General features: G+C 43.7%; 1 protein-coding gene across 2 annotated transcripts; it reads left to right on the top strand.

Moving 5' to 3' along the window:
* Positions 1-1,385: 1,385 nt before the first annotated feature.
* Positions 1,386-11,636, top strand: commd2 (COMM domain containing 2). Of its 2 annotated transcripts, none has more exons than XM_073041581.1 (5): positions 1,386-1,544; positions 2,841-2,918; positions 4,974-5,056; positions 6,317-6,490; positions 8,331-11,636. In XM_073041581.1, the coding sequence occupies exons 1-5, from the start codon at positions 1,478-1,480 to the stop codon at positions 8,526-8,528; spliced, it is 600 nt and encodes a 199-aa protein (XP_072897682.1). In that variant the 5' UTR covers positions 1,386-1,477; the 3' UTR covers positions 8,529-11,636. The 2 variants fall into 2 exon arrangements, with proteins under 2 accessions (XP_072897682.1, XP_072897683.1); XM_073041582.1 differs by lacking the exon at positions 1,386-1,544 and adding an exon at positions 2,371-2,520.
* The last annotated feature ends 249 nt before the right edge of the window (positions 11,637-11,885 follow it).

The following is an 11,885-nucleotide window of genomic DNA, read 5'->3' as shown; positions in this document are numbered from 1 at the left end:
GGACGCAACCTCTGGTGCAGAGAGCCACCAGCTTTTCCTATTGCCTTTCTGAGCAGCACTAACAATATACCAACCCAAAAACATACTAAACTAGGAGCAACATTACCATTGAAAGTCTGCCTTTGATTGTCTTATCTCTCAGCAGTCATTCAGTACATGTAATGAGTTCCAAACCTACTCAAAGGCACTGGAGTTGGTGTGCAAAGGTGGATTGCAGAGAGACTGCGAGTGACTGACTTGGATGTTTCTTTTATGATCATAAAACCCTGTTGGACACTGACTGCTGCGGGCCTGTTTCTCTTGTTTGGTGGGGAGACAGGAGGCGAGGCACCAGTGTCGCCTCGGTTGTAGCGAGGACTAGGTCTCGAGCCATGGGCTTGCCTGTTGCTGCAGTCCAGGTGAGGAGGAGACGCTGGAGGCGGTGTAGCGTGGCATCCGTGCTAGCCTCTTCTGTCTAATGCTGCCCTCTAGTGTTGGATCAGTAGAATTTCTCACTCAGGGTCTTGGACTAAAAATGTGTTTTCTTGCATGACTAAGTTCTTTTTTTCTCTCTCATTATTTTGTATGTGCATGTATGTTTTCCCACCTTGGCCCAGAAGAATGCTGTCTCATTCAGCTGTATCCATGTTTGGTTTGAATGACCTTTTAAAACAGAGGTAAGGAGGAACTTATTTAGCCAAAGAGTAGTGGAACTGTGGAATGATCTGCCACAGACTGCATTGGAGGCCAAGTCCGTGGGTATATTTAAGGAGGAAGTTTATTGTTTCCTGATTGGTCAGGGCATCGAAGGCAGGTGTATGGGATTGAGTGGGATCTGGGATTAGCCCTGATGGAATGGCAGAGCAGACTCAATGGGCTGAATGGCCTAATTCTGCTCCTATGTCTTATGGTCTTATGGACTCTTGACCACACAATCTACCTTGCTATGACCTTGCACTTTATTGTCTCCCTGTACTTTCTTTGTAACTCTAACAGTTTATTCTTCACGTTACAATGAATCGATCTGTCCGAATGATATACAAGTCAAGTTTTTCACTCTACCCCGCTAAATGTGACAAAAACAAAGCAATTTGTTCACCAATTTATTTCATCTATTTAACTCGAGAGCAGTTGGGGATGGGCAACTAAATGCTGGCTCGAACTCCTTGAATAAACAAAAAAATCATAATAAAAAGTTAATAAAAAGCTAGGTGCAAAGTTAACGTCAAGGGTGTATTTTAAAAATCGCGGTTTTCAAGAGAAAAGAATGCGCACCACTTCGAGTGCTTGCCTTTCGAAGACTTTAATTGGGGTCTCTTCACTGGCCGAGTTTCACCATCGGATGGCGCCCGGCTTTAGTGTCTGGGGAACTTCAGAACAGTGAGCGGAACCTTTGTTGGCGCTCTGTGTTTCACACAGGGGCCGATGACGGCGGAGCGGGGCGGAAGTGTTGTGTCTGCATGCCAGCCCCTCTGCTGACGCTCCCGTCCGAGGGAAAATGTTGCTGGTTTTGTCCGACGAGCACAAGGAGCATCTGGGATTCTTAACGCGTGTGGACGCTGTGGGTTAGTGGCGCTTGTTCCCACACTCCCAGCGTTAGTGGGTGGGCGACAGTGCGGGGCAGGGTCCGTATAGGCGGAGGAGGTTCTGCTCAGGCCGCTCGTCCCTCCTCCACTCCCCATCTCATCCCTCCGCTATCATCCCACCCGTCCCGTCCTCCTCGTCCTCCCGTCCTCGTACCCCCTTCTTCATCCCCCGCCCCTCCCGTCCTCGTACCCCCACGCCCCTCCCGTCCTCGTACCCCCACGCCCCTCCCATCCTCGTACCCCCGCCCCTCGTCCCCTATGCCCCTCTCGTCCTCGTCCCCCCCGCCCCTCCCGTCCTCGTACCCCCGTCCTCGTCCCCCGCCCCTACCGTCCTCGTACCCCCACGCCCCTCCCATCCTCGTACCCCCGCCCCTCGTCCCCTATGCCCCTCTCGTCCTCGTCCCCCCGCCCCTCCCGTCCTCGTACCCCCGTCCTCGTCCCCCGCCCCTACCGTCCTCGTACCCCCACGCCCCTCCCATCCTCGTACCCCCGCCCCTCGTCCCCTATGCCCCTCCCGTCCTCGTACCCTCACGCCCCTCCCGTCCTCGTACTCTCTTCCTCGTCCCTCACGCCCCTCCCGTCCTTCCCCCCCCCGCCCCCCCCCCGTCCTCGTACCCCCTTCCTCGACCCCCACGTCCCTCCCGTACTCCCCCCCCCCCCCAACACCACCCGCCTGGCTTCACCTGTCATTTTCTCGTTTGTACTCCTTCCCCTCCACCCATCTTATTCTGGCTTCTCTCCCCCTCCCTTCCTGATGAAGGGTCTTGTCCTGAATTGTTGACTCTTTATTCCTTAGAATCAAGGGGGTGGGGGTGGGGGGGGGGGAAGTAGTGAGGGACTGTTTATGGGTTCAATATCCATTTAGAAATCTGATGGCAGAGGGGAAGAAGCTATTCCTGAAATCATTCCTTTTCTTAGATGCTGCCTGACCTGTTGAGTTCCTCCAATATTTTGTGTATGTTGCTCTAGATTTCAGTATCTGCAGAATCCCTTCTACTTGTGGTAGCTGTCAATTATTTTTGTTTCCTTTTGTACTTCCTCTTCCGTGACATTCATGTGTAGAGAATGATGTGACATACAAACAACCTTCCAATACACGTGACAATAATCCACCTGCAGTTGGAACACCAGATGCACTGTTTTATTCCCATATATAAACCAGTCCGATGAGAAGAAAGAAAAATGGGAAAGAGTAAAAATATAAACCAAGGAAAATGGTATTTTTGCTTTGTTTTCAATATTGTAATAAATTATTTATCCAATGATTTTGTTTAGTTGTAGGAGAATTCTGTCGGATTGCTGTGGAATTTTTGAAGAAAGGCTCAAATCCCAAAACATTTGAAGGAGCGGCAAGTATGTCACGTTTGAAGGAAGGATGAGCTTTGACTCGTGCGTTTTCTATCGTTGCAATTTTTCTGCCTAGAATCAGGGAAGTGAGCACACCTTCCCATTGCCCTGTACGTCAAATGTTGGAAGCTGCTACTATCAATTGCTGCACTTTTACAGTAGAACCGTAACATCGTAGATCCTCCATTGAAAGAGCCAGTTTTTTTTTAAAAAGCAGAATTTTGCAGATTGCTGCTAACTGTGAAGCCAGCGTGATATTAACTACAAGATTGTATTATAGTCATGTGGTTTTGCATAGCTGGTTGAACAGGTGAGTCTTCAGCTAAGAAACCAGGAAGCCAATCCATTTCCTTCTAACTGATCCAAATGTAGAAAAATTAAGATATCCTTTACATAGCTTCCTTTTCAGTTATACTGTCTTATATAAGTACAGACCTCGTGGCTTTGTCAACCTGTCAGTTTTCAAGCCGTGTCACTCAGGGATCTGCGCTAATATTGTGTTGGATTGTGACTATATTGATTGATTAATGTCGGCACTCCTTATCAGCGAGGGATTGGTTCCGGGACCCCTCGCAGATGCCAAAAAACGCGGATGCTCAAGTCCCTTATTTAACTTGTTTCAGTGCAGTGGACTTTAGGACCCAGCAGAGCCCCTGACCTTATTTAACCTGTCTCAGTGAGGTGGTCTTTAGGACCCGGCGGAGCTCTGAAACCGCAGTGTTTCTGTTCACGAAAATAATCACGATCACGATTGAAAATAAAGTGGAAATAATAAAGCGATCGGAAAGAGGTGAAACGCCATCGGTCATTGGAAAAGCGTTAGGCTACAGTCGGTCAATAATTGGAACATTTTTAAAGGAAAAAGTGAGAAAGGTCCTGCCCTGATGAAAGCTATAATTATTACTAAGCAATGCAGTGGTTTAATTATTGAAATACGTACATTTCTTAAGTGTTTTATATGCATAGAAAGGTAAAATATATATTATTTTCTAAGATAAACGTTTGACTAACTGATGCTAAATAATACTGGATGTAGCTGTTCCGACTTACTTAGTAAGAGAACTTATGATTTTTTTAATCCCGATCCATGATAACCTACGCACATCCTCCCGTGTACTTTAAATCATCTCTACTTTACTTATAATGCCTAATACAATGTAAATAGTTGTTATACTGCATTGTTTAGGGAATAATGACAAGGAAAAAAGTCTGTACATGCTCGAACAACAAGTGCTGGAAGAGCACTTCCGGGTTTTCGCGATTCACGGTTGGTTGAATTCGCGCATGCGGAACTCGCGGATAAGGAGGGCCGACTGTATAGTGTTTTATACATTGGCCCCAGAGGTATCATGGTTGCGAAAACGGGAAGGGAGAGGGGAGGGAGCAGGAGGCACCAGAAAGACATTCTGTAATGATCAATAAACCAATTGTTTGGAATCAAATGACCTTGCCTGGTAACTCAGGGCTGGGTCCGTCTGATCCTGAGCCAAACCTTGCCCCAGCACTCCTTCTGTGCAACCTGTCCCACACCTCCCTGCCCTCACCATTCCAAACATACGTCACTCCCAGCAGATTTGCTCTCTGCTCCATGCTGACAAATACAAGTCTCTGCAAGTCTTAGGCACCCTAGCTATATATATGTGTCTAAGACTTTTACACAGTACTATATATGGTTGAATGACAATGAACTTGGATTGTGTAGGATATTGAATCCTAACTCTGTTCCCATCTCCACTTCCAATCGAAGTTGCTGAATCCAAATCACAGGACAATTTACAATTACCAGTTAACCTACCCGTTATGTCTTTGGACTGTGGGAGGGAACCAGAGCTCCCGGGAAAGACCCAGGCATTCCACAAGAAGGACTTACAGAAACTCCTTGCAGAACAGCGAATGCCCTGAGATGAGATAGCATCACACTAACCGATACGCTACCGTGGCGCTGACTGGGAAACCGTTTCTCATCCTCGTTTGTCCTCCTGATGTGATACTGCGGTGGCTCTCACTAACCTCTCTGAAGCACTTTTGTAGCTGCTGTTCTGCTTTTTATTCCTCCTGCAGGGAAGCTGAATGTGAGTACTGAAACCGTGCAACGTGGAGTTGAGGGACTGATGTACTTGATGACAGAAAGCTCCAAAATGATGGTAAAGAAATTAATTTGGTGTCCTAGTATGTTTATCCATTATGTACCGTGTTGTATGACGTAGGTGATCGTGGCCTTTGTTCTTGGCAAATTTTTCTACAGAAGTGGTTTGCCATTGTCTTCTTCTGGGCAGTGTCTTTACAAGATGGGTGACATCTGCTCCCATGACTTCATGTGACCCTGAACGGGGGGTGGGGGGGGGCAAAGCTGGTGTCACCTTACCCAAGGGTGACCTGCAGTCCAGTGGAGGGAAAGAGTCTCTACCTCCTGTGGTAGAGACATATCACCACCCTGCCACCTGTACTTTTCCTGTACACTTCCATTTTCTGTCCACTTTTCAATCTCTTGGTTAATTTGCCTCCGTTTTCATTTATGATTCATTTGCCTGTTTGGTCACTCAGAGGGTGGTGTGAGAGTGGAATGAGCTTCCAGCAGAAGTGGTAGATACGGGATCAATTGTAATGTTGAAGAAAAGTTTTGAATGCTACATGGATGAAAGGGGAATGGAGAGCTGTGGTCTGGGTGTGGTTAGATGGGACTAGGCCAAAGACCAGGACAGCATGAGACAGATGGGCCAAAGAGCCTGTTTCTGTGCTGTAGTGTTCTATGACCCTAACTAGTTTTACTTGCCTACTGAGGGTAAAAGTTTCAAATTCTGCTTCAGAAGAATGAATCCCAAAGTGTGAGCTGCTGTTTTGCCCTTTAATTCTGTACCATTGAGTGCAGACTTCCAATGAGATTTTATTTTAATAAAAACTACATTATTTTGAGTGAGTTATCTTAGAGTCCTTTCCCGTATCTAATCCCCAATTAATAACAGCTTTTTAAAGTTGGTGATTATCACATTGTCCTTGTTGGTGATTTGCTCTGTGCAAACTGGCTGTGGCTTTTCATCAGTGGAAACAATATCTCCGACTTTAAGATGGCGAATGTCCAAATTTGTTTCTCTAGTGTATTACAAAAGATGCTGATTTTAGGCCACTTAAGCAGTTACTAGGAGAGGTTAATAATAGAAGTAGGTTTTAAAGGACTTACAGAAAGCGATGGAGAGAGGTAGAAAAGATTTGGATAGGAATATCCTATTGCTGTCGTTTCCCTGACCCCTGCCAACCCAGAATGGGTATTAATCCTGTGATATTTTCCTTTGCAATGTTTCTGCTGTATGCTTAATCACTGCCTTAATCTGGGAAGGAGAAATTATTTCATCTTTGAGCAGTGTTAAATTTGAATGCAACGTGTAATAAATACAATTTGTGATCAGATTTCTGAAGTGGATTTCCAGGACTCTGTGCTTGTCTTGGGGTTTTCGGAAGATCTCAATAAGTTGCTGCTTCAGCTGTACCTGGACAATAGGAGAGAGATTCGGCAGATTTTGGGTGAACTGGCTCCTGATCTCCCTCATTACCACAACTTAGAGTGGAGACTCGATGTGCAGGTAAAACTATGTCTGCAGCAAATCCCAATCTTGCTTATGCCAGTATACTTTTCCTTTCCTCTCCCTTGCATGTTTTGATTTGTATCACCATTTTGCAATAATCGGTAAGTGTTGTTTTGATGAAGTGAATTACTGTTAATACTATTACCCTGTTGTTTCCCCATCTTCTTATCCTGGTTTCTGCCCCTTTCTATCCCTTCTGGTGAAGGGTTCTGGCCTGAAGCATCAACTGTTTGTTTCCCTCCACAGATTCTGCCTGACTTGCTGAGTTCCTTCAGCATTTTGTGTGTTGCTTTCCAGCATCTGCAGAGTCTCTTGTGTCACTGTAATACTCCACTCGGTTCTTTCCTTTTAAAAATGCACTTTACCATTTGGACTTTATTCATTCCCACATTCTGCATTAATTTTTTTTTACTTTATGCCAGTTTTTGAAGTGTGTTTAGACCATAAAATATAGGAGCAGAATTAGGCCACTCGGCCCATCAAGTATCTTCCACTATTTCATCATGGCTGATCCATTTTCCCTCTCAATCCCAATCTCCTGCCTTCTCCTTGTATCCCTTCTCTCCTCCCACCCCCGCCAATCAAGAATCTGTCAACCTCTGCCTTAAATATGCATAACACTTGGCCTCCACAGCTGCATGTGGCAAAAAAAAATCCACAGATTCACCAGTCTCTGGCTAAATTTCTCCTCATCTCTATTCTAAAAGGACACTCCTCTATTCTCAGGCTGTGTCCTCTGGTCTTAGACTCTCCCTCCATAGGAAACATCCTCTCCACGCCCATTCTATCAGGGCCTTTCAACATTCGCTAGGTTTCAATGAGGTTTCAACCCCTCATTCTTCTGAATACCAGTGAGTAGAGGCCCAGAACCATCAAATGCTCCTCATAAGACAAGCCTTTCAATCCTGGAATAATTTTTGTGAACTTCCTTTGAACTCTCTCCAATGTCAGCATATCCTTTCCTAGATTTTGGAGAATAGATTAACTGTATTAGTCATAGAGCACACTACCACACAAAAACAGGCCCTTCAGCCCACCTGGTGGTTGCTGACCTGGTCTTTTACCTGGTCCCATCCACCTGGTCCATAGCCCTCTATACCACTCTTGTCTGTCTGTCTATCCAAACATTTAAGGATTACAATTGAAGCAACATCCACCATTTTTGTAGAGTTCTCATGTATAATGTCTATAGACACTTGGCAGGAATTATTGTGTATATTTTTGTGGCTCTAATTCCACTGTTATTAAAGTGGTGACTGCCAATGATGTCCGACGATGATAGAATTTGTGTAGGAGAGTTTTTGAAGTGGAAATGCCATTGCGCTGTGGCAGTTCCGCTCCCTTGACCTTAGAAGTCCAAGTCCAGTGGTGTTGGACTGGGGTCTGTCTTGGTTGCAGTGGATAACCATGATGCCTTCTGTGCCTTACACATCCTTTGCTCTCCACGGAGTGTTGCGGTACCACCTTCCTGGCTGCTGGATCTCATCCGCCCAGTCTGCTGGAGCTGACAGTGCATTCTGGGACGGGCACGTCCCTAACTCACCGGGTTATGAGGCCGCCAGCTGCCCTCAGCTGGTTTAGTCTGCCTGGCAAAGGTGTGGCTGCTGTTGCCATGCCACAGGTGAGAGCTGAGTGTCTGGTGGGGACCAGAGCTGAGTGAGCTGCCCCAGAATGGACACCATGAGCCCCTTCACCAGAGATGCTACCCCTCCCAGGACACTGTTATTGAAGTATTAAATGACAAAACCACAAATAAGACGGTTTTCTTCTGTTTTTTTTTTTTTGCTGCCCTATGATATTGGGATGGTTTCAAACGTCCACTTATTTCTTCCATCAGTTAGCCAGTCGTGCCTTGAGGCATCAGATCAAACCTCTCCTGACTCTGAAGCTGCACCTGGAACAGAATGGCCGTCAGAACGCCAGTGTGTTTCAGACTGACCCTGCCACCTTACTGCATCTAATTCGCAAGCTGGAGCAGGCCCTGGGCGAAATGAAGACGAACCACTGCAGGAGGATCGTGCGCAATATAAAGTGAGGCGTTCGCCGACTGACAGTCCTGCTGCCAGATGGAGACGTCAGAGCAAGATCGGGGAAACATGCTACTTTGTCTACTGGATCTTTATAATTGGATGCACCTTGTCGAGTGACAGTGGTTTATCGAAGCGTTTCAGCACAGGAGGCTATCCAACATTAAGAGTATTATTAGCTGGAGTTGTCCCAATGCTCTCCATAAAGTGCTTTATATTGATTGCTATAAGATCTAATGTTCACACACTAATGTTCCTTTTTTAGCCAGATAAATGTTGCCCTTGTGGGGGGGGGGGGGGGGGTGTAAAATCAGAGGCAGAAGAACGATATGCAAAGAGGAGTGAGATAACCAACAGGAAAAAAAATAGCTAAAATTAACCAGTACTATACCATGGGGAGGGGGAAGAGAAATCAATGTTTGATGGGGGATAAGAAGAAGGCAGTGACACCAGTGATTCTTGGATAATACGTACTGTTTATCTTTGCAGGTTGATCTTGAATTGATGGTAGACTGACAGTCCCTTCTCAATTTGAAGGCTGCAATGTTCTTGAAAGCAGTGAATTTGGACTTTATCTGTCGGTTTGATAGGACACAGCACAAAAAAAAAGGCTCTTAAAATCCCTTGCTGAGTGCAGAAAGGGAGCTTGATGTCTGAGACCTTTTTGCTGGTTTAAACATTGGAAAAAGTAGTACTCTGGCACTTAAAGCATGTTGGTTTACAGTCATTAAGGCATATTACTTTGGGATTAGAGGGTAGAGAAGAAAACAATGCCAAATATAAATCTATGAATTTTATATTGTCTAACCATTTAGAACAACTATCACTTTGTACTTTTGAGTATTTTGAAACTCATGGTCAGGGCATTTAATATTTAACTTCCAGTTGTGTTCTTTTCTGACAATCATTGCATGTAACCATTAGATCAAAGTCACAAATTAAAGGTTTGTTCATAAGTTATATCTAATCTGAAGGGGGTCTAATATGGATTTGAAGTTTAACTTGGGGTAGGAATCTTTATTCACAAAAGACTTTAATGCTTTGTAAATCAGCCGCCATGTTTACAGACTGTGTTAGTAACAATTCTGAAATTTTAATTTTCAATGCAGTGTAGTGTAGGTAAGAAATACTTTGCTTCTAGGTAGAATGCCAGCTGCCTGTTGAAGCTGATCTTTGTGATTTCATCATCGTAGTGTGAAAATCTGCTTTTTTTTCCCCCTTCTACTTTGCGCAGTCACTTCTGCCTCTCTGGCATCTCCTTCACGAGCGTTTAGTTAGCTTGGGGAGCTGGGAACGGGTGTCGAGCCTTGGCTAAGTCCCTGCTAGCTGTGGTCAGTCACACGAGTAGAAAGGATACAGTGTGCCTCATGTAATCTTCACATTACTCTTGGAGACGTCAATATTAAAGTGAACATTTTGATGTAATGATAATTGGAAAGATGAAAGCCTCTATGTAGAAACATAAAGGGGCAGCAAAGCATTGCACTTCTGTTAGGCATGTGTTTTGTTTTTCTTGGGATTAAACTTGGCTTGCAAATTAAGCCCTTTTGTGTAGAATGGCCTTTAGGTGAATGGTGAATATTGTTCTTTGCTTCATTCATTATACCATGAGCGAGCTCCATTTAAAACGGTTGCTTTCAAATTGCTGAACAGCAGCTGTAAAGCATTAAAGTAAAAAATATGAAAGATGCTGAGAGTCGTGTTTGTCTAAATCTTTAACAGTTACACTAATGAAACTGTTCAGTCATTTGTACTTTCCCTTTTGAGAACTTAACATTGATTCTAACCAGCAAAATCAACAACAGTGAGTTACTGGCAAATTTCACTTTGTAACGTGTACATTTGTTCAGCTGTGTTTTCTTTTGACATTATATAATTTTTTTCCCTATTGCTCCAATTATTTCATTTATTCAACTTTAAAGCTGGTTTTGTACTGTGATTTGATGTAACTGATTATTTTTAAAAAATATATAATCGCTAAGGTTTAGTTCAAAATAATTGGAACCAGATTTGATGTACTGTTATCAAAGAAGTCAATATTTACACCTGGAATATCAGTACTGCCAAACGGTTGTTTGTGCCAGTATGTTATTCAGGAAGAAATCTTGTTTCTTGTTGATTCTGAGTGTATTATTCTGCTGCCTAAAATACTTTTGTGTTGTTTAATTTGAATTGTTTTAGCAAATGCACCATTGTGATGACTACCATTTAGTCATTAAACTGAACTTAATACACAATGTGCCTCCACTTTGTACCATAATGTACTGTACTTCGAAATTAATTGCTGTTGCAGTTCTTGTGAAATCTGCCTTGGTTTCACAGTGTATCTGAAAATGGGTCTTAGGAATCCTTGTTTGGAAACTGCTAGAATTAACTCAATTTTAAGTATTAAGTATTCCTTCAGTTTTGAAGACAATTCGTAAGATATTTGTGTTAGACATGATTATACAGAATTTTGTTTCAATATATTGGACCACGCATGGAAAGGGGGAGGGGGTGTATGCTGCTTAAAGTTCTTCAAAACCCTGAGCTAAAATAACATCAGTTCACCAGGAGAAGGGTTAGCAAAGCTTTCAGTATTTGTTTTCCCTGATTGCTCAGACTAGACAAGAGATGTAGAATTATGGAAGCCATTTGAGGAAGGAAATTGTAAGTTCATATAAATGCTGTGCAGGAATTATAAATTCATTTGTAGCAAACCCCTTTGTGCAACTTGAGAAACCCATTTGAATGCCGACAAGCCTTGGCTGCAGGTTTACACTATTTCAATTTCTATGTTCATTCTGTTAAGTATTCCTTCAGTTTTGGTCGAGATTTGACTTCACTCGATATGTTAATCCCTCCTTCCTGAAGACAATTTTTGAAGACAGTTCGTAAGATATTTGTGTTAGTATGGGGACACCGGCAGAGGATCAAGGTTGATGTGTAGAGATTACTTTTTTTTGCAGGATTAAGTATGATTGAGCTAAATTTAATCCTTCGCCTTTTTGGCAAAATGACTTTAATATTTGCAGGTTTAAAGTATTAAAAGTGACCTGAGTATAGCAGTTATCAGCTGATTTGGAGTTCTGCTTCTGAGGATAGATAATAAAATGCAAATTTTGTTTGACTTTTAAGTGTGGTTATTGTCTTTATTTGAACATCAAGTAGCAACAAGAGAAGACCATTGGCTTGTTTTGGCCCTCTCCCTCTCCCTCACCCTTGCCCTCACCCTCTCCCTCTCCCTCGCCCTCCTCCTCCAAGAAGATGATGACTAACTTTTAATTGTAGTTCCACTTTTCCTCTACCAATCCCTTATCCTTTTGATATCCTTAATATCCAAAAAACCATTCACTGCTTACACACACCTGTGACTGAGCACTTCT

This window comes from Hemitrygon akajei, chromosome 3, assembly GCF_048418815.1.
Source record: "Hemitrygon akajei chromosome 3, sHemAka1.3, whole genome shotgun sequence".
Lineage (NCBI taxonomy): Eukaryota > Metazoa > Chordata > Chondrichthyes > Myliobatiformes > Dasyatidae > Hemitrygon > Hemitrygon akajei.
This window is presented reverse-complemented; position numbering and strand designations above follow the sequence as displayed.

Excerpts from the sequence above, each read along its gene's own strand:
- commd2 (XM_073041581.1), top strand. The coding sequence starts at position 1,478 with ATGTTGCTGGTTTTGTCCGACGAGCACAAGGAGCATCTGGGATTCTTA. Across the intron at positions 2,919-4,973 it reads AACATTTGAAGGAGCGGCAA|GGAAGCTGAATGTGAGTACT; the intron begins GTATGTCACGTT and ends TTCCTCCTGCAG. Across the intron at positions 6,491-8,330 it reads AGTGGAGACTCGATGTGCAG|TTAGCCAGTCGTGCCTTGAG; the intron begins GTAAAACTATGT and ends TTCTTCCATCAG.